This window comes from Pristis pectinata, chromosome 4 (genome assembly GCF_009764475.1).
Source record: "Pristis pectinata isolate sPriPec2 chromosome 4, sPriPec2.1.pri, whole genome shotgun sequence".
In the NCBI taxonomy this organism is placed as follows: domain Eukaryota; kingdom Metazoa; phylum Chordata; class Chondrichthyes; order Rhinopristiformes; family Pristidae; genus Pristis; species Pristis pectinata.
In genome coordinates, this window is record NC_067408.1 from 75,594,495 (window position 1) to 75,616,915 (window position 22,421).

The window sequence follows — 22,421 nt, forward strand, 5'->3', positions numbered from 1 at the left end:
TGCAGATAAAGACAGAAGCATCTATGTATGAAAGTGAGTAGTGATGAGGATGCAAACAGGTTCCAAGTGGAGTTAGACAAGTAGAAAGAGGATTTAGACAAACTAGTGGAGGAATTAAACACTTTGTCTATGTTCACAGAAAACAAAAAAGCTTACTGAAGTACTGGAGTATCAAAGGTCCAGTACAACTAAATGGGATGGAAACAAACAGGAAGGGAATGGTAATAGGACATAAAATGTGTATTTATTAGAATGTCAATTGGGCTTCTCAGATCTCGCTGTGCTGCTGGCTTCATACAATGCTATGAAGTGATAACTTTCCAGTTTTACTGATCTTTGAATTTAATGAAGCAATTTAATGAGTAAGAACACTTTTAATAAAATCTATAAATAGCTCATTGCATTAGTTGGGTATGACATTAAAACATAATGGAGTCAATATTTGTAATGAGTGGTATTGGCTGGACGTTGAAATAGGTTCTGTCTGCTCAGTGGCATTGGTGGTAGGCACAACTGGTTTTGGTCTCTTCTACATGTGGGAGCTGCCAGCTGCCTGGGTGTGGGTGAATAAGTTGCATCATGAGCCCACATCAGCATCTTCAAGGGGAAGGCAGCCAACATGTTGAGATATGGGGCTGGGGGTAGGTGGGACAGAAGTAACATACTGCAACCGCAGGGAACATTTAGAGGGCCAAGGAAGTTGCTGAGACTCAAAACTTTCAAAGGGACAAGAGAAAGCTGTGTTAACTGTGCTCAGTTGTCAGTGCCTTTGTCTCTGAGGTAGATGGATTTAAGTTCCATTTCAGTGACTTGTGCACAAAAATCTAGGTTGAAGACCAGGTACAACATCAAGTGAAAGCTGCAGTGTCTTTAAAGCTGCCATTATACCTCATGGTTCTCTCAGTGGATGTGAGTAGTCTCACTGCACTATTTTAAAGAAAAGCATGGAAATTATCCTGGTTCTCAATCAGCATTCCTCAAAGGAATTATATGACGATTGTCACATTGCTGTTTGAGAGAACTTGCTTTGTGCATGTGAACTGCATAAGTTCTACATTACAACAATGACTATACTTCAAACACACTTTGTTGACTGTGAAGCACTTGAGAATGTTTTGAAAGGCTCTATATAAGTGCGATTCTTTCTTGATTTAAAACCGGAGTACCAGACCCAGCTTCCAGGTTTCTAATAACAAATGAACTGTCTAGCAGTGTTGTAAATGTGAGTGCTTCTTTATCTCTACCACCCGTGGCTTCTGGGGTACATTGAGGAAGTAGTTGCAGTAGACTTGACTGGCATGTGTAGGAGGTACTGACAAATCAATCAACCCATCTCAATACTTCAATTCACTACCCCTCTGTTTCAACATTGTTAATCGAAGTGTACAGCAAGTATTCAGAAGCAAACTGTTATTTGTCTGTAAGCAGAGGGAAAAGGAAATAAGATGGCAGTGAGATGAAAATCATCCCCTGTGGCTGTAATGAACAATAATTCATGTACAAATAATAAAGCTGTTACTCAGTTAACAAAAGAACAATAGAGGCAGCAAATTCCTAACTGAAGGAGTTGAAGGCACATTAGACTGTAGTAGAAGAAAGTTGGATAAATGTGACCCAGTTGATGTACTGGATTTGGATTTCCATGAAGTATATTATGAGGTGGCATATAAAAGATTTCTGCTGCACAAGATAAGAGATTATGGGGTTGAGCTTCATAGATTGCAAAGAAGATGGACCAAGAGGCAGGAAAAACACTAAAGATTAGCATGCTGGTACAGGATGCAAGTTAAAAGGGGAAATTGCGAAGAAGAATTGGGAACAACAGTAAAGAAGTCTTGCTACAAATACTGGATTCTGGTGACACAATTTTGATCATACAATTTTGATCTTATTTGAAGGATGGCAACAGTTTCATGATTTTATTCCTAAGACTAGGAGGTTGTCCTATGAGAAATATTAAACAGATTAAGCCTACACACTCTGGAGTTAAAAGATGATTTCATTGAAGTATACAAGGTTCTGGGGGTCTTCGTTAGGGAAAGACACTTCCCTTGATTGGTGAGTCTCGAATTACGGGAAGAGTCTCTGGACAGAGGGTTAACAACTTGGAAGTGAGACTAGGAGGATTTTCTTCTCAAAAGATTGAATCTTTGGGATTCATTACCCCTGAGACCTATGGATGCTGAATCATCAAGCACATTCAGGGCTGAGATACGTATATTTTTGAACTACTGGTGAGTTGAGGGTTAAGGAGATCATGGAGGAAAATAGGCTTGGGATAAAGATCAGATGAACTATGATTTTATTGAATGGTGAACAGACTTGAGGGGATGTGCGGCTGACTCCTGATACTATGTTTTATGCTCTCTGTTCTATCCAGTTGACAATCTATGCAAGGAACCATTACCTTGTAATTGACATCCAAACACACATCTGAACTGACTTGACAGGTTTTCTTGAATGTTGAGAAATATTTTGACAAAATTATCAGGGGAATGTAGAGAACTTAAAATTCAATATGATTACATTCTACTATTTTGAATTTTGTAAAGATATCAACTTTCCAATTTGGATTGTATTGGTGTGAATTTGAGAAAATCATTAAAGAGATAGTTAGTAGCCATGATTTGACAGGGACAGAATATCCTTTTACACAGTCAGAGTGTATCCTTTTACGCTGCTGTGGTCCTAGTAAATATTTTACACTGTCAGTAGGTTGCCTTTGGCTTAGAACACAGTCACTTGGAGAATGTGGCCTTTTTACTCATCAGTCTTTGAACATTTGTTTTGTCTGCCTTTTTGTTTTCACTTTAGTTAGAGTTTGTGTAGTGAAGGTACTCCCATAATAGTTAGGTAGTGACTTCCAGGATTTTGAAACAACAAAGATGTAGGAACTGCAATATAAAGCAGCGTCAGACAGAAGTTGTTTATTTTGGCATTCCCATGTGTCTGCTATCCCTGTAAGTAAAGGGGGGAACAGCTGGGAGCTTCGAAAGCCTTGGTGAGTACTGCAGAGCATTTTGAAAAATAGGTGCAATTAAATGAGGAAAGGCACTTTCCTTACATTTTTCTGAAATTTGTAAAACAGAAAAAAGGTAAGGTAGGTGTTGAACAATGGGCTGGATCCTCCAACCCACTGGGAAAGTGAGCACTGATTCCCCCAGTCTTCCAACCACCTCATATTGGCCCATTGCTGCGGAGCTCTTGACCTTTGCATCAATGGGGCAGCCTCTGTTCCCAGAGATCCAGGGAGCACCAAGGTGATTTGGAGCACCTGAACTGTTGAATGGTGGGTATCCTCCAGCTGAGTGAGTCTAAGAAGGACCAAGGTTTCTGGCTCGGTCTGGGACTTGGGGAGGTGGTGGAGGACAGAAGTGCAGATTCTGGTGCAGAGATCAGCAGACATCTTGCTAGCTTCTTTGTAATCACTAAAGAGCTCTGCACCAGCCATGATCAGATCTTGAATACCCTTTATAGTATATGTAACCAATGGAGACAAACAGCTAATTTTTCTTTTAAATTCCCTTTTCCTCCCAGTTAATCCAGAGTGATCCCTGGACTGCACTCTACACTTTACACCCCACTTGGTTATTTTTCTGCATGAGGAATGAATGTCCTTTTACCCATGCTCTATCCCTTTTTTAAAAAAAAGTCTCAGCTGGGAAATGTCACTTGTGAAGTGAAGGAAATTGTCATTAAGCAGGCTTGATAACTGTTCGCATGATATGCAAAGCATACAAATAATAGGCACATGGTACAGAATTTAACAATGAGCTGGGCTGGTGAATTCCATCTGTGAGGATCCCACAAGATCTGGGATGGGTTGCAGAACAAAGCATGCTTCCCTCTGTTCTAAGCATTTCGGAAAGGTAAAAGGAAATGCCTTTCTTCATTTAATTGTAATTCTCAAAACTCACCATTGCTTTCCAAACTCATGGCTGTTCCCACCTAGAGATGGGGACAGCAGGCATGTGACAATACAAAAACAATTTCCTCCTCCTCTTCCACCCCCCCCCCAAAATTTCAGCAGCTATTGCCATAATTTTTCATTCAGTATGTTGAATGATCTGGCCCTTAATCTCTCACAATCTGTTTAGTAACAAGCATCTGACATCAATTACCTGAAGAAATGTTTAACATTCAAGCATGATCTTTGAATGATTTTAAAAGTCAACCAAGCAGAAATTGTTGGAAGCTGATGACACAAATTCATTGAGTTCAAATGACTAAAATGTACTGAGTAATTAGGTGCACTCAATGTGTTCAAGTTGCACAATTTGCTTTCAGCTGACAGAATCAAAACAGACCACAAACTCAGATGAGTTTTAAAGTAAATAATTGTGATGAAGATATTAAAAGTCAGAACAGAAGAGAGAATGGATAAGCTTGTGCTTGTGAAATATGTACATATTTTCAAAAAATATTTTGTTTAAAACCTTAGATGTTGAAATTTCTTGAAGGTCAGATATTTTTTCTATTTTTGAACAGCCAGTACCTAAAATTGCAGGAATAAAAATAGGAACTCTTGAGTTTTTAAATTTTAAAAATGCCAGAAAGTATGCAATTGTTTTGGTAACAGAAATTGGTATCTAGTGCTTACCATAATGTGTTTATGTGCATGTGCAGAGATGATTCCACATTTTGGTGTATACCGTCTGCTTTATCTTCGAGCCTGGTGTTATGTATGCAGCCATATCCTCTCTAGAGCCTTGAGCTCAGTTTGAGGAGCAGTTGTGCTGTGAGGCTGATGTGTATCTCAATTTCCTTGCAATCTGATCTAAGTTCAAAGATGGCAAATGATTAACTGCTTTAAGAATCCTACATCTAAAAACTTGATACTGAAAACAAAACATGGCACACTGTTATTAGAAACAGTGTCCTCAAACAGCTGGACCTTTTTGTTTGGTCATTGTGTTGTTACATTGTATTGGGGATTTTTATTACCAAGGCTATCTGTGCAGGTTACCAAGCCAACATGAATGTACTTTAGCACATTAAGTAGCTTCAGGAATAGCAGGAGTGGTTATGCAGCACTAGTACTACTTCTTATGTTAAAATGTTACTGCAAAAAAAAGGATTTAGAATCACTGATAACTTGTTTGAGTTAAATAGGAGTTGAATTGCAATCCTGAACTGTGACTTTATTTCAATGAACACAAACTAAGCAGCAACAGACCACATTGTGGAAGATAAATACCTGAGGTTTGCTGGAAATCATTTTTAAGTGGGTCTATAAAATAGGTGAGCAAATAGCTGTAGCTGATTTGAGCAGAAAGCTGAGGGTTTTCAGACCCAAGCCTGTTTTTTAAATTTCACTGAGAAATGGACAGGTTCTATAGATCTACTGCTGGCTTGCACTTGTATGCAAAGAATGGCTTCTCATTCCCTCCATCTCCAGACTGATTTGCTGGCTGATTTAATACAGGGACTGGGCAGTATTGTATCCTCTCACCACAGCTGAATGCCTACAACTCTCCACTTGCAAATAAGGTGCAAACTTAAACCGTTTGACTCTCCAACTTTGGTCATTACCTACTCCAGTCCAGTACACACTTTCCTGTATCCTCAGGCAAATGAATCTTTCTAATTCATTTCAGTCATTGTGAAGGAAGTGATGCAGACAACTGACCTCATTCAGAATACGTTTCATTTTGATGTTTATTTTCTGGATTAAGTGTTCAATAAACACCTTCCTTTGATATTGTAGTAATCTCTGATCCTGTGTTCATTCATAAAGTTCTGGGAATATTGAGATAATGCAGCCAATTTTTTGAAAAGCTGTCAATGTTTTATTCATGAACCAAATAAAAACAGATTTAAACCAAGGCTTAAATGGCAGAACTGCCAAAACATGTAAATGATCACTCCTGGTCCCTCAACATTTTAAAGAAAAACTTAAAATGAATCAATGACGCAGAGCAGATGAGTCAATCTATATGTTGCTTATTCACTGTCTACAAATTCCCACAATGAAATAAAGTCCAATAAATTGCTGGACCTATTTATCACAACACAGGGCTTCCAACAGTACCATACATGGAGTTGTGTGCGTTCCAGAGGCAAAAGATGAGTACCCAAATCATTCTGCTTGGGGGGGGGGGGGGGAGAAACAGAAGAGGAGATTGCATTTAGCAAACGTCATGGAGTACAACTGTCTAGTCCAATGATCTGTAGCAAAATGATTGACTAAGTGGTGAATTCAGCAGGAAATGTTATAAATTAAATGAGTAAAGCCCTGCTTTTTTTAATCAACCATCTGCTGCAGCTGTTACAGGGTAGCAATGATTACCGGGAAGAATTTGATCTTTTAAGATGTTTCACCACTTAGACTTTAATAAATGTGTTTAGTTGAACAATAAGCACCAAGAGGAAATGACTATTCTTTAGCAGATTCTCGTGCTACAAAGATACTTGCAAGAAACTATTTCAGCTGCACTGACCCTTTACAGCAATTAAATACAAAGGCATCACTTAACCCCCAAATTCTGCAAATGGATGAAGAAACAATTGATCACAACTTTTCACCATCATACCATTAATTAGAAAAAAAACAATCAGTTCAAAGTTTTTTTAACTCCCAATGTTGCATTTTGTCAGGAAGTTCAATAATCCGGTATATTTTCCATGAGGTAAAAGCATAATTGCAGACAGCATTGAGGAGTCTTTGCTACTCAGAGTGCAGTTGTCAACTTCATGTTATTGTCTCTTTTCGCACAATTCGCCTTTGATGACACATGAGGATGCTTGACAGTCCATATTTTCTCCTAGTTCTAGAATTTTTGCTCAGCTTTTTGTGGCAGCGAAGTGAAATGCGAAGCTCCTCAATCACTGTGCTGAATGTAAAGCACTAGGAAATAAAGTAGGAACATATGATTTTGTAGGGCTTTGTAAAGCAAGTCTTACATCTGCACAAACTTCTCATCTATTTATTCTATTACAAATATCCATAGCCACTACTTTATTGAAAGCAGAGTATCTAAAGTGTAAGTAAATTTTCCTACTTGCGTTGGCACTGTGGTGCACATCCTAATTCCGCAGTCTTTGACTGCAGACAAATTCCTGATCATGACTTCTAGCGACTAGAATCACATAAAATCACGCTTCTTGTAAAGCATTTATAATTAAAGATAGAATATTGTAACGGGCCTTAATTCAGTGGCAATATTCCAGGCTCTTAGCCAGATGATTACATGTTCAAGTCTCATTCCAGATGGTGCTATATTGGAGACAAGAATTCCAGTCTCAGAATACTGAGTTGATGTTTGGTGGATGCCTGCATCTGGTGGGTGTGGGATGGTCAGTCTCTCCATTGTACCTAATTCTGCTATATTAGGCTAAAGACATGTTCCATGAAAAAAGAATTATTTGTTAATGAAGCAATTCAAAGCAGTTCATGATATTTTAAGGATGAAATAAAACATTGATAATGCAGCAATTAAATAGTTATACAAAGAGAAGGTCTGCATGTGTTTTGTATTTTTAGATAAAATGTTTAGAGCAGTGTTTAATCTGGACATTGTCTTTCTTGAGTGGGGCACGTGGCTTGTTCTCATTCTAAGGTCTGGTTACTAGTCTGATTTGGGCCAGGGTTATAGGGTGAGATGGCTGAGCTTGAACAAGCCCCCCGCCCCACCCCACCACCCCCAACCACAAAGGTTTGACAGCCAGAAAAGCTTTGCTGTCTGTCAAAGCATTCAACGTTTTTGATTATCTGACATTCAGAGAGTCCTGAAAAACAGTTGAAAATTAATGATGAAAGGTAAAAGAATAAAATCACTGCAAACTAATTTTAAATTGAAAATTATTAATGTTTCATAATACGTTATTCATCCCTTTCTTTCCTACAATTCCCATTCAAACAAATAGGTTTGTGGATCCTGCACTGGGGATAATCTGGCACAGGATCCATGAGGATATTTCTGAATGTATGTTCTGTGTAATCTCAGTAAGCTCCTGCCCAACCACCAGGCAGTGATGTACAGCTTGGCATGTATGTCTAGGTTGTGTGTTGATACAAGAGTCTGAACCTCAGAAATACTTATCTGAGAAAATATCAGTATTTCTGTGGCAGAATCCCACAATGATCTTGCTCATTTTTCCTTTTATTCTCACACTCACTGTTCATCTTGTCCTGGAACAGTAATGTGAATCCACAGACAAATACCACCAATACACCAAAGCTGATCCTTTTGACCATTTAGCGATCACGTTCAGGAAATACAGCAAAATGGTCTACCTTGTTCAGTTTTCACTTCTGCACAATGAGACACACTAAGATGGCTGAAAGCTGCACCCCAATCCCATGAGAAAATCTTGAGCAGGAATGTCTGGGGGGGGGGGGGGGGGGTGGTGAAATCTAGGATTTGTTGTGGTATTTAGTGCATTGGTTGGAGAATTTTGCCATGGGCAAAAGGCTGCTCCTGAGGAAAATATTTATTCGTAACACTTGCAGTTTTCATAACATAAGAAATAAAAGCAGAGTTATGGCTCCACAACCCTTCTTCACGATTCAGTAACATCATGTCTAGTCCTGTGCCTCAAGTTCATTTTTCTGACAATCCTTGTACCACCTGATTCATTTAATATTGCCATTCATCACCTTAGAATGTCCCAAAGGACTTCAGATAACAAAATACTTTGAAATATAGCTGCTGTTGTAATGTAGGAAAGTCAGCAGTCAATTTATGCATGGCAAGCTCCTAAAATTGCAATGTAATTATGACCATATTATTTGGTTTTGTTTGAGCATTGAATGTTGTCCAGGACACCAGTGATTGTTGACTTGTTCTTCTTCCATATGAGTGCCAATTGGCCGTCAGTTTAAGGTATCATCTGAGGGAAGGCATCTCCAACCATCAATTATTTCTTTAGTATTGCACTGAACTGTTGGCCCAGATTTTCTGGGCTCAAGTCTCTGGCATGAGATTTGAATCCTTGACTTGGGAACTAAAAGTCAAGAGTCATGAAAATGTTTGACTTGTAAGGCATGAATAAGTGGTTATGTCAACACTTATTATTCAAAGTCAAATTTTTTTCTTTGTAAAATCATTGAGGTGAATATGGAATATTTATTGGCATTGCCATCATTATGAACTTGACATTTTGGCATTGATTTATAATTAAGTGCTTAATATAATTTCAGATAAGGAGGCAAAGTAAAAGGTAGGAGGACCTATAACTGTTGGGACATATACAAGTTCTGACTGTGCTTCTGCATGTCAGATGATGGATTTCTTTGAAGATGAGTGGTGGAGAAAACAAAAATCACTTCAAAGATTGACACAAAATCAAATGTTGTTTGTTAACATGGTTAGATTGTTTAAGGAAGTACAAAAAATAATCGGGGTTTAGCAACTTTTAAAGAAATAATTTTTTGCACTCTTGCACTAAATCATCATATGGCCAATCTCGTTCTTGTTACTCTTTGGCAATATTTGACTTGTATGAGGTAAGCTGACACATTTGTCAGTGAACACAGAAATATTGCATCAAACACAAATGAACAAAGGATATGTATTTGGAGAACACATAAACATAAGTGCTAAGTGACAATTTTAGTATGTGTGTGTTGCATTTTCTGGGCTCACTGTTAGCACACTTGCCTCTGAATCAAAGCCTGGGTTTAATCCCTGCTTCAGACACTGCCACAAAGTCGATGCTGGGGCCTTAATGCAGTGCAAAAGGACTGTTGCGCAGGTGGAGGTAACAAAGATGAGATGCTGAAGTAAGGCCTAATCTACTCTCTCTATTCAATGCAAAGTATCCATGGCAATACTTCAAAAAAGAGCAGGGCAGTTCCCTCTATGTCCTTAACCAACATAAGATTATCTAGTTATTAGTTCACTGCTGCCTATGGGACATTACAGTACATAAGTATGCTTCCATATTTTCTATATTACAACAATGCCTGCACATCCAAAGTAACTGTTGACCATAATACACTTTGAAATCACACCAAAGGCACAAATCTTTTTGGAAACAAGAACTATGAAAATATATTTATATTCATTTTAGATTTCTGTTTTACAAATCCATTCTATCAGTTAATTCTAAACTTGCAGCACAAGGGAACTATTTCAAAAAGCTGATGAAAAGAGGGGAAAAAATCAGTTGATGAGAAGGGAAAACGATTGTGGACCAAACTAAAGTGGCCGGCACCAGTAAAGATAAAATATCCTTGAGAAATTAGAATAAACATGCAAGGGGGGCAATTACCCATTCCTAGTTTTATACTTGAAAGCAAATGCCTGGGTTTAAATGTGAGTTGGGGTAAGAGGAGGGATAATGCACATTGCAGGTGGCAGAGAATTAAAATTTCCACTTGGCCTTCAAGCCTTACCCTATCAAATGAAACTTCCATCCTTATGAGTTTTGATAGATCAGCACAGTGCCTCATTGTCACAGCTTGATATTTAAAATGTGATTAGAAGGCATTTTGCCCAATAAAATGCCAGCCGATAATGCCAGGATTGTGCTAGGTTTTCTGACAAATATTAATTAGGGTTGAGTTCTAAAATATTCATATTCTGTTGTATTTCATCTATTGCCCAATTGGTGATTACCTCAGATGTGTGCTGTCAGGAGTTATCTTCATTTAGTTACTATTGCCTTGCTGTCCAAAAGCATTGGGTAAGTGAATGTTTGTAAAGTGGTACCAGCTAACAGTCAAATTCCTTTTCAAAAGTCATTCTATTAAATGCTTGTAGCTTTTTTTTTGTATTGAGCAGCTTCCCTTTGTCCAGTTTAGTTGGAAAGGTCTAATATGTATATCCATGAAACACAAACTTTGCCTTTCTTGTTTGCTGACAGTCGGTTGGTTTTCTGTAATTATTTTAAACTTGTCTATTTAAGCCTTGGATACTCTAACTAAATGATGCAGTAAAAGAAGCATCTTGTTGGAACATTTTAAGAAAAATTTACTATTAAGTGATCTTTGCAGCTAGTCTGACTCTGGTTCTTTCTATTTTATCGCATATGAATACAATTAGTAGCTGTGGAAATCATTTCTGCATTAGGATTGATTATGTCAGAACATCTCTTCCCTATCCTCCCTTAGCTGCCATTACTACATTCAGGGTACATAATTGACTGTAAAATGCCTTGATGATCTGAGGTCATGAAAGGCACTAATGTAAATGCAAGACTTTATTTTTCTGGATGTCTGTCTTAAGCTTTTTGTAACTTGACGGTTGAATGTGTAGTATTTTCCTAAGCTTGCTATTATTGAAATTTCTTCAGCTGTGAACTGGAATCTCTCCCTTCCATTTCTACAGAATAGAACTGTCCAATCTGGACAAGCCAACACCAGCTGAATGTAATTTCTGAATAATATTATTCTATAAACTAATTTAATTGGGCTTGACTTGCCTAGCACAATGGGTAGTAAGCAGATGTCTAGCAATCCAGGCTTTTCTAGAATTGGCAAAGTGGTCCCTGGTAGTCTGGTTTCAGCATGCACCATCACCTTCCTCACCAAATCATAGAAACTTGCTGGTGCTGACCACTATTGAGGTTCTGGTGGTTACTACTATCAATGTCCTTTGAAATCGGAATACGTGCCTGTGACGCTTGTTCCTTTAGCAACTTTAGCTTGATGACCCAAGTCGATGGATTACTGCAGCAGCAACGAGTGAACTATTCTGTTCAGCGGAACAAAACTGCAAGGGGCAATGTGTGGCATTGTAAATGTGATTATTCTTCTATAAGCTCAGGATTTTTGCCCTGAGAATAATGTGGTTAAAGAAACAAAAAGGATAAATGGTATTATCCTTCACACTTGATGGATTGAAGTCATTCAGGAAGAGGTATTTCCTTGAAGTTTATGATTTTTCATAACCTTTCAGGCATTTTGATCTGAAATCATTTGATGCAAAGTTGCGGACAGATAATAAAGGCATTGCAAGTACCAGTTGGTTGTAAGCTGATGTTATAGAATTTTCTTTTCCTCTAAGAAAATTTAAGTGCAGGACTTGGTAGTAAACAAGTTATGCAAGTCTGTTTTAAACAGGGAAGAAAGATCAGCACTAACAAAAACATCCCTTTTTTATGATCGATACAGTAATTTTGCTTAAATGACTCCATGCAATATATTCTCTACAAAGGTCACTTCAGAAACAGGTGAAATTGTAAGCTGCTCAACTAATAAAGGACAAATCCATTTTCTACTCCATTTAATACCACAGAAAGGGAAGTGTATTCAAATTGATAAAATTCTTAATGTGGGGGGGGGGCGCGGTGGTGGAAGAAATAAATAGTAATGGGAGTACAAGGACAAAAGGCATATAGATTTCTGGCATTTAAAGGCTGTTTCAAAACAAAAGCAGAGAAATGTCATTGGAGTATTAGATGCAGTTTCAAAGACTACACAAAGAATGTCACAGTTTGGAAAGGTTACAAAGAAGATTCAATGGAATAATGAGATAGAAGATTTAAAACAAAAAGCAAGCAGAGAGGGTGAGGTGGGTACTAATACCCGGTTACAAAATTCAGTGTTTGCCCATATGATTTATTTAATTGAAGATTCAGTGAAGGGAAATGAGGAAAGAATATTTATCATAGCTAGCATTTCCATAATGTAAAATATTAGTAGACACATTTTCTGTGCCTAAAGTGGCACATTTAAATAGTGCTTGTGCAGTGGATTCAAGCTGTACATAACAGAAAAACCCTGCATGTGAAAATGTATTAAGACTCTGCCTCCACTAGTTCCACCATTGCAGAGCTAGCAGAAGGAATAGATGGACCATGAAGTGTTTAAGGGCTTCAGAAGAACAAGTGACACTAAACATGCATTCTGTGACCTTCTTGTGTCACATACACAGGAAAAAGGTTCAAAACAGCATGACATATATAGCAAGTGACTTTAGATTAACTTCGTCACACTACATGTAAGAAATATCTTAATACATTTTAATATATGAAGAATATAAAGGATGAAGGAAATTGAGACAGCTCTGGAAGAACTAGGAGTGGCATAGGCATGATGGGCCAATTGCCCATAGTTCATATGCACTCATTAGTTTAACTATGTTAAATACCAGTAATTGTGTTAAAGTGCACAGAATTACATGTTCAGAAAATTAAATACACTCTCAAAATGGAATTCTCTCACTTCAACCAACTTATCCTCATTTAAATCTGTGTATTAATATTGGAAAAAGCACCCCATGAAGGATCTTTTCTCAACATGCATCTGGTTCAATCCTTGCAACAACAAATCTTAAATATTTATTTTACACACAATAATAGTAAAGGCATAGAAAACTGCTGCAGTGTTACTCAATTTTGACAATGCACCTCATTTTTTGAAAAACAGGTTCACAAACTTACATTTGAGTTCTGCGGGTATTTTTAATTCCCAAATATATCCTTCCTCATAAAGCCCCAGAGAATAGTCCTGAACCCACTGCTGCCATTCAGTCATTTATTGTTAGTTTTACCACTAGCTGGAAATAAATTAACCACCTGCTGAAAATAAAATCAGTGAAGTGATGATGGTGACCATAAGGACAGAGCAGCTGGAGTAAGCTACCTGAGAAAATTTGATTTGGATGGTAAAGCATTCTTTTTATCAATATTAACTCTGATCCACCAAGTGAAACTGCATTGTAAACCATATGTAAAACAAACTGCCTGAAGGACAACATGTACAAAAGTTTCTTACTGACTGTAAGTAGTACATTATGCACAAACCTTTTACTGCTTTATCTACACAGTGTGGACGGAGGACTGTTGTCGTATTCCCCTCTCCTCCCGGATTAGTTTGCCACACTCTAATTCAGTGGAAAGGGTGGTTCCAGAGGTGGAGTAGCATGGATGAGGTTGCTTACATTGTGATCCATAAAAGAAACAAAAGGCCTTGCATGCAATAAAAAAAAGTGCAGAAATAGCTTTAATCACATGAAATTGCAAAGATATTAAATTAAAAAGCAAAAATAAATAATGAATGACTTTAACTCAAGGTTGAGGTAAAATAAATGAACACATTAGATTGGTGGTGATGAATTATGTGGCAACCCAGCAGATATACATTTCAAACAATTAGTATGCATTTAATCTTAAATACCTTGCAATGAAAATACAGCAATTTATTTTGAGATATTTCAAAATCTAGATGAAGCTGAGAGAATGCAGCAAATTGCTGCTATAGCTCTTTGAAATTGTATGTAATTCAGGCATGTGACTGGATGAAATGAAAGCTTAGGGTGGTGGATGAGCCAGTCAGGTGGGCTGCTTTTTCCTGAATTATGTCTAAATTTTCTTGAGTGGTGTTAAGTTGAACCTATTCATGTTAGTGGAGAGCATTCTATTACACTCCTCACTCGTGCCTTGTTGATTCAGGAGGTCATTCACTTGCAGCAGAAAACCCAGCATTCAGCCTTTACTTGCAGTCATGGTATTGAGGAGACTGTTCCTGTTTTGGTATTGGTGCGTGGTGACATTAGGATGATGTGCAATTCCATTGAAGGCATTTCACTCGATATTGGGAGGGAAGTACAATGTGCAGGCCAGATGATAGCACTTGTTTAGTGCTGATGACCAAAGAAAAATTTCTCCCTCCTTGTCTTTGGAAGACATTGCAGTAGTCACTCTCTACAATGTAGACAGATACATTTCCAGTAGGTCAGTCCGTAATGATTCTTCTGAGGCATTCGGTGCTGGAGGTTAAAGCCTTCCACTCAGTTCATTATGTGCTCTTGCTGTCCTTGGTGCTGTTTCAAGTAGTGTTCAAAGTGGCAAAGTGTTCATTCATCAGCAGGAGTGACATTGTCCATGTGTGACCTGACACTAAGTGACTGCATGAGATTCAGAGCATAATGGTGAAGACTTTTAATATCCTCTGGACTCCTTCCCCAGTACATTCCACTGATATATGGGGTGGGGATATACTGAGGGATCACGATGGATATGACTGGAATGTTGTCTGAAAGTTAATTCCATGAGTATCTTTGGCTTTTGCTTGACTAGTACAGAAATCTGTTTCACTAGATTACCCCTACTTATAGTATTGGTTCTCGGCTGGAACTGTTTCTCTGTTACCACTCAGCTGCTATAATCTGGAGGTACCATCTGAGAATATTCACTACATATTAGAAAAAACTGAGAGTTGACAGCAGTGCTATCAAATCAAGGAAATGCAAAGCTTTGTGTTATATGTTGTACAATTAATATTAAAGTGGATAGGTTTGTTTCACATCAGTTGCAGTTAAAATGCACACTTTGTATTGCTGAAACAGTTTGTGAAATCCATAATATATAGCACCCTCTTCAGTATTTCTCTTAGTTATTAATTATAACTGTAATGAGGCCAACATATCATTTGGGAGAACAAAAGTTGTTTGAATACTGTTACAATGTTACAACTCAGTACATATCACAACTATTTTAGTGCACATATCACACAGAAACTGAAATATTTCTCCATATCGCCAAGCATTTTGAAACAGTTGGAGAGACAGAGACAATACTGCAAGACATTCGAGCATAAATGTTTGGTAGTACAAAAATGGCTTATCTTTGACCTGGTTATTTTGAGTCCTTTTAAACCTATTCTAAAGTCCATGAACAATTCACAATTCACACAGATAAACATAGGAGAAAGACAACATCATACGAGGCTGTACGAGTAGAAGATGGTCTTTTCTTCTAACAGAATTTCAAAGAAAAATTGTGATGTTAACAAAATCAAAGCAGAAGCCTTCAAGACTAGAGTTCCATTGTCATTTGCACTAACAATTGTTGCCCTCCTATTCTATTCTCAGTGATTGCTACTGACAGCAGGGTCATTCCTAACATGAGTGGAGTTGTAACCAAAAAAACAAGTGCAGGTTAATATTAGAGCTGTAAATCATTTAGCAATTTTAAAAAAATGTAAAAGGAATTTGTTTTCTTTTTCTACTGTTTCCTAAGAAATGAGATTATTGAAACCAATTTGTTTCCTTTATAAAAGTTTTTAGAGCATGTTAGATGTTTACTCTTTCAAAACATCAGTATTTTGTAAAAAGGGACTACATGTACAAATTTTTTTATGATGCATAATTTCCCAATGTATTTATAAATCATAAATAAGTTAATAACATTTTATGCTGCAGAATAATTTGAAAAAAATCAGTTACATCAGTTTACCTCGCCTTTCATTGAAATCCTTACCCTTTTGCACCTAACAGTGAATGAGAGCATATCTAGCCTGATGAATGGGTTTGTGGGTTAAATTCTATTTTCATTCCTTTCTGATGTTCTCCTCATTTATTTTAATAAACTACCTCTGAACAGAGCCTGACCTGTATCCCTGTCTTACATTAGGGTGGATAATTACTTGTATTTATTTGCTGAACGTTGCAAATGTTTTAACGGCACACTTCATATTGAAACATAACATAAGCACCAATGTACCTGTTCAACGTCACTGTTTCTTCTGGATTTGTATACAAATTCACCGATAGCTACAAAGACTGAGAGCACTAGCCCTGCAGCAAGCACAATAAATATTCCTCCTATGTTTTCAACACCAAGGGCGCTTGCTTCTTTGTTATCCTCTTCTGGGCAGCCATTGCCACGCCACCATTTCTCTTTCATCATGTGCAGTTTTCCTTCCTCCTGAAGCTGTAGGATAGCTATTGTGACTTTATCTCTGTATGGAGATCCTTAAAGAATAAACACACAGGTCAAACAGAAGTAGCCGCAATAAAAATAGAACGTCGAGCAGTTCAACAGGGAACTGCCAAGAAATTAAATTTCTGTAATTGTTTAGGCAATTATTCATTAAGCTGTCGAACCTAATTCTCCTGAAATTATGATTTTTATTTCAAAATATGCTGTAAAATCATTTTCCTTCAATCACTTAATAGATGGCAAATGGAACGTGCTTTGGAAATATTTGAATAAGTACAGGTCACGTGTCCAAGTTGGGGCTTAGGTACAACTTTAAGATAAAATGTGGAAGGAACTGAGTTTGTTACATATTGAAAAATGGCACTAACAAATAGGAGATCTTGAATTGTTATTTTTTAAATTGTATAAAAAGGTTCTGAATGACAAATTTAATAGAACTTAATTAGCTGGTCTCCCTAAAGAGGAATATACTTGATGCCATATTCACAATATAAACTGGTTCTAATATTTTTGTTTCTTGTGTTTGATTTTAAAATAAGTATTAAATAAAGTCATACTCTGTGTTTGCCGATTATAGTATATTACGTATAATGTGCGGATAATTAAGGATTAATTTGATGATAGTATGACCAATTATCTGTAACCACATTGTAATGAAATGATTGAGTAACGATGGCAAAGCTTTGCTCAAGAAGCAGTGTAGTAAAATGCATTAAATTGCACTAGTATGCATCAAGGCCACAGAACAATGTTAAAGCGCAAGCCCAAGGTATGATGAGATTTTTTTTTAAAAAAGGCATCCACTGTTTCTAAAACAAAGACATTTTGGGATAAATACTTACGATAAGAAAAAAATTGTGAATGATTAGTGAGGATTACTGTAACCCTGAAAAACCAAATGGTTTTAGTCTATGGGAGGCACAGTAGCACAGCTACTAGAGCTGCTGCCTTGCAGAGCGAGAGACCTGGGTTCAATCCTGGTGTCACTGTGTAGTTTGCATGTTCTCCTTGAACATGTGGGTTTTGTTTGGGTTCTCTGGTTTCCTCCCACATTCCAAAGGTTGGTAGGTTAATTGGCCATTGTAAATTGCCCTAGTATGGGAGTGAATGGTAGTATTTGTGGAGAGTTGAGAAGATGAAGAGCAAAAAAAATGGGATTAATATTTGGTGTATATGGATGATTGATGGACAGTGTGGATTTGGTGGGGTGAAGGACCTGTTTCCATGCTGTATGATTCTATGACCTAAAAAGCAATAAACTGGTAACTTGCAGCTTTGGTCTAGGTAAAAAAAATCAAAACTGATTAAAACTGGAAAATAGATTTAAAGCAATTATAAGGAGTTGTGGAAATAAACTGATGAAGGATTTGAAAGTTATTAGAAGTTTATTAGCTTTGACACTTGGTAATGCAGAAACTGCAAAGTGGAGGTAATTGATAACCAGTAACTTCCATAGCCCAAGAAATTGACAGGAAATTACTTGCATAAATGGAGAGTCAGTAACAAAAAAAATGAAAGCAAAAGTTAAAGAACATTTTCAATACCCTAAATCGAGGCTGATTTGAAATCTGTAGAGAAATAAACCCTGATAGAATGTGTTTTGAAGGAACATTTGGTGTTTCATAGTAAACCAAGATAAACGGGAATTCAAAATAATCAATAATCGGTGTTAGAGCTGCTGCTGACCATAATGTAGAAGTAAAATACACCAGGTTTCAGGAAGCTGATTTTACAGATGCTAAGATCCAAATTGTAAAGGATAGTTTTGGTTAAAAATGTATTTAACAATATTAGAGTAAAATAAAACTTGAACATAAAAAAAATTCTGGAGAAAATAACAATAAATGTTCTGAGGGGATTGGAAAATGTACTATAATTCCCTAATTAGTATATTGATTGTGTGTGTTGGAGCTTGAGTTGCATCATGATTTCCTAATCTTAATAATATTCCTTGAATGAAGTTTTTCTATAATCAAAGTGGGATCACTACTTGTCTCACTCACTGCTGCTAGAGCACCAGAGGTGACAGTCGTGGTATTGATAATGGAATAGGCTGCCCACCTGATTAGATGCAAGAAGTTTATAAACCCAGCCTCTGGGGTGAGCTGGAAGAGGAGCAATCCCAAAAGCTCCATTCCTCTTTTCTTGCCCAGTGACAGGTTTTCCCTTGCATACCCTTCAACCTCCTGATTTTACAAAAGCACCTAAGAAAAATGGGAGCAGGAGTAGGCCACCTGGCCCCTCACACCAGCCTCACCATTCAAATGATCTGCTCCAGGCCTGTGGGGTGAGCTGGAAAAGAAGGAAGTCAGATGTCACGGAAAGAACCCTGAAATCTATTTTTCAGAGGAAACAAGGAATGTTTTTAAAAAGCAATGGACAATAGTTTTCAGAAGAGTCAGCAAAGAAAGTCCATATTTTAGTTAAGGCCAGGGGAACAATACTCATTCTCAAAAAAGATAATGAGGAAGAGCAGAATTTTAGATAAAATATAAAGTCAATGTTAAGCAGGGCAAGTAGATTAGGTACAATAGGGAATGGGATTTGAGTCAGGTAAAATGCAGGTATGGAAAATGGATACACATTAAAGAAAGTAGCCTTAGAAAAGGGAAGCATTGGTAAAGTGGATCAGGTAGAAGTGGTTTCATGTCAGGTAAAGTTAATTGAAGTATGTTAGGTAGTCCATTGTGTAAAGTAAGAAGGAACCACTACATAATGTCATTAGACTTCAAAGCAGCCAACAGCTAAACTATGCTTTTAGAATGAACTACTCATTACTTGTCTTTACTTATTTGTAAAAGAATTATCAGGTAGGCTGGCAACTCCTGCAGCACATTTGGAGGAGAACTGGGTCAGTTCTAATTCAGCTGAGAGTAAAGGAACAAAAAGATGAAAGTGGTCTGACTGAATTTTTTTTTCATGGTACTTTAGCATTCCATGTCATAACCATTTCCCATAGAGAAAAAAGCCAACTTTTATCAGCATATCACTTGGCTCTCCATTTGGCTATGATCTAATGTTTGAAAAAGAAAACCAGACTGTAATATTATCCCATTCCTGGGCTTTGCCTTTTCCAAGCCTTTTCCCCGTCAGTAGGTGGTGGAAGTATATCTGGAAAATCTAAGGTGCACTGACCCCACTTCTTCCATTTGGATGATTTGATTTATCTGAGCATATGATTCCTCATGAGGTGGAAAGTTAAAACATCACTGGGTAATCACAGAACTGCAATTATACAGTGCTTTTATTGCTGTGAGGTGTCCTATGGGCATCTGTGGGGCTTATTGTTTGGTGCTACAAGTGTAGGATTGACTTGCAATGTGCACATGTACATTTTTAGCATGATGGCGCCATCTGCCATATGCAAAAGGCAGGAGTGTTGGATGCTAATACACAACAGATGTATGCTGAGTAGACAGATTGTGACATTAATTCTTGTGCAATGCTGATGTGATCCAAATGTTGCCAAATATGACTTTGGCAATCCAGCTAGCGGATGCCCTGTGTTCAATTTGCATGTTTACACCATCTGCAGCTTGTGAATCAGAAGGACATATGGGATGACAGGGAAGTGGGAAGGAGGATGAGGTACAAACATATTGTGATCTTGAATGTTCTCTGGACCACAGCTGGCCATGGCCTTTGTGATGATTCTGCAGTATTGGTCAGTAATTGTCCTTGAAGTGTTGTTCCTTGACTGCCACTGGTGGTGCTGAATATATGTTGCTGTCTCCAGGAACAAAGAGTAAACTGTGTTGTCGTGTGTTTGGGTGATGTGCCTACAATGTTGGAATAGCTCAAAGTGTATGCTTATTGACTTTGCATGGGTCCACAATACCAGATTTCATGAGCTGCCAGAACTAGTTCAAAAGTAGTTAGCACTGATGGGGTATATTGGAAGTGAGCGAAAACTGTCACAGTGGTGGAAGAAGGTATGTGCCGATGTATTCACTGACTTTGGCTGCATGTGTGAGGTAACTAAACTTGTGATTCTGCACCTACACTCTTTGAGCTGGATTTCACTTGTTCTCAATTGTTGTTGCGAGATTCCAATTTGGAGGGCTCCTGGTTTCCTTTAGGTAAACTTTTTTTAACCTTGCCTTCCAGAGTCATGTCAGAAGATCAGAGTGACTGCTCTCACCAGCTTTTCCAAGCAAGGTGCCAAGGTCTCTTGAATAACTTCCACCAGTTCCTGTCATAAATCATCCCCTCTAAGAAATCTAGGTGAGTGTTCAATCAATGCTAACCTGCTTGAACTGCTGCTGGCCAGACATGGAATTAGTGGAAATGATGTTATAGCATAAATTTTGCCTGTACCTTGCAGCAAATCAAATGGTGCAGTTAATTGTGCACTGCAATCACTCTGCCTGATTGCCAGTACTATTCAGTTTAGCCCCTCAAGTGTTTTGGTGGAGGAAATGAAGTCAGTGAGACAGAATTTACGTATTTGGTTCCTCAGGTGACAGCCAGTGTTGAAACTATGAAAATTGGGGCAAGTAACAGAGCAGAGTTGGAGGAATTCAAAAAACTTGAATGACTGTCGTGTTAGGGATGGTTACAGAAACTGAGAAAAGTGGGAGTATGGAGAAATTGAAAACAAAGACAAAGATGTTAAAATTCAGGCTTTTCCATGCTGAGCATGAGAGCAATGAATGACTTAGCCTGTCTTGTCTTTGCCATTTTAACACTACAGTTTTGCTTACTGAAAGCCATAAGGAACATCTAGTAATGAGATGGAATGCTAAATCTCAATATTCTTTGATCAATTTCTCGCCCGTGGGAAAAAAACTCAACAAAAAAATATGAAGTTCTGCTATACTGCACCATCTACAGAACTCAGCTGATAAAAATCAACAAACTGAAACCAACTTTATATAGTAACTGATTTGGTAAATGAAAGGTAATTAAGCTATTAAATTCTATTTTCACTTGGAATGAAATTTCAGTGACAATGCCTCAATGAACACTATTTAGGCTTTTAATTTCAAAAATCATATAAAATGAAGACTGCACAGAGAAATTGTTCCACCAAGAAAATTGTTAATGCAATTGAAAACATTAAGTTGGTTCAAGAAATATTGGTTCCAACAATGTAGATTTTTGTCTAACCAAAAATTAAATGGCAGTATATTTGTTCTTTAGGGATGTGATTGCCTTGGTTTTTATATTACTGGAACAGTAGCTGGAAGCCTGGACCATTCATTTGGACATGCAAGTTTGAATCCCACTATAGTAACCAGGATTTAAATTCATGTAATTAAATAAACCTAGGCTCAAAACTAGTGTCACTAATACTAACAATAAAGCTGTTAGTTCACCAATATTCTACAGAGATATTTTGTCACCCCTACCCCTCTGCCCTATATGTGACTCCAGACCCATCAATTGGTTAACTCTTAATTGCTTCCTTAATTGAAGAACAATTAGGGACGGACTGTGTGCTCGCATTACCAGTGTCCTTGACCCATGAACGAATAAATAAAAAAAATTACTTCATTGCCAGAAGAGAAGGTTAAGTAATAAATGTATTAATTCCTCAATTTTCATTAATTGTTCTTTTCAGTAATGAGCAAAACTAAATGCCTGTGACTGCAATTATATTCTACCTAATTTTCAATTAAAACAAACAATGATAAATAACATGAATTTAAGATAAAATTCCCCAGATAGAAAAAGGCAGACCAACCATCAGTAGAAACAAAATTAGCACCAGGAATTTGCATAACATAACTTGTCAAAAACAGCTGGAGCTGTTGATGAATATTAATTCTATAATAATATACTCAAGGGATGATTATACCAAGAACAAT

General features: G+C 37.5%; 1 protein-coding gene across 1 annotated transcript in view; it reads right to left on the minus strand.

Annotated features, from left to right (window-relative positions):
• Nucleotides 1–6,580: 6,580 nt before the first annotated feature.
• The window catches only part of LOC127569064 (glutamate receptor ionotropic, kainate 1), a 205,023-nt gene continuing 189,182 nt past the window's right edge, over nucleotides 6,581–22,421 (minus strand). The window contains exons 15-16 of the mRNA XM_052013359.1: nucleotides 16,393–16,643; nucleotides 6,581–6,847 (exon numbers count right to left, since the gene is read on the minus strand). Coding sequence (XP_051869319.1) covers nucleotides 6,692–6,847; nucleotides 16,393–16,643 — 407 coding nt within the window. The 3' untranslated portion in view covers nucleotides 6,581–6,691. The remainder of the gene's footprint in view (nucleotides 6,848–16,392; nucleotides 16,644–22,421) is intronic.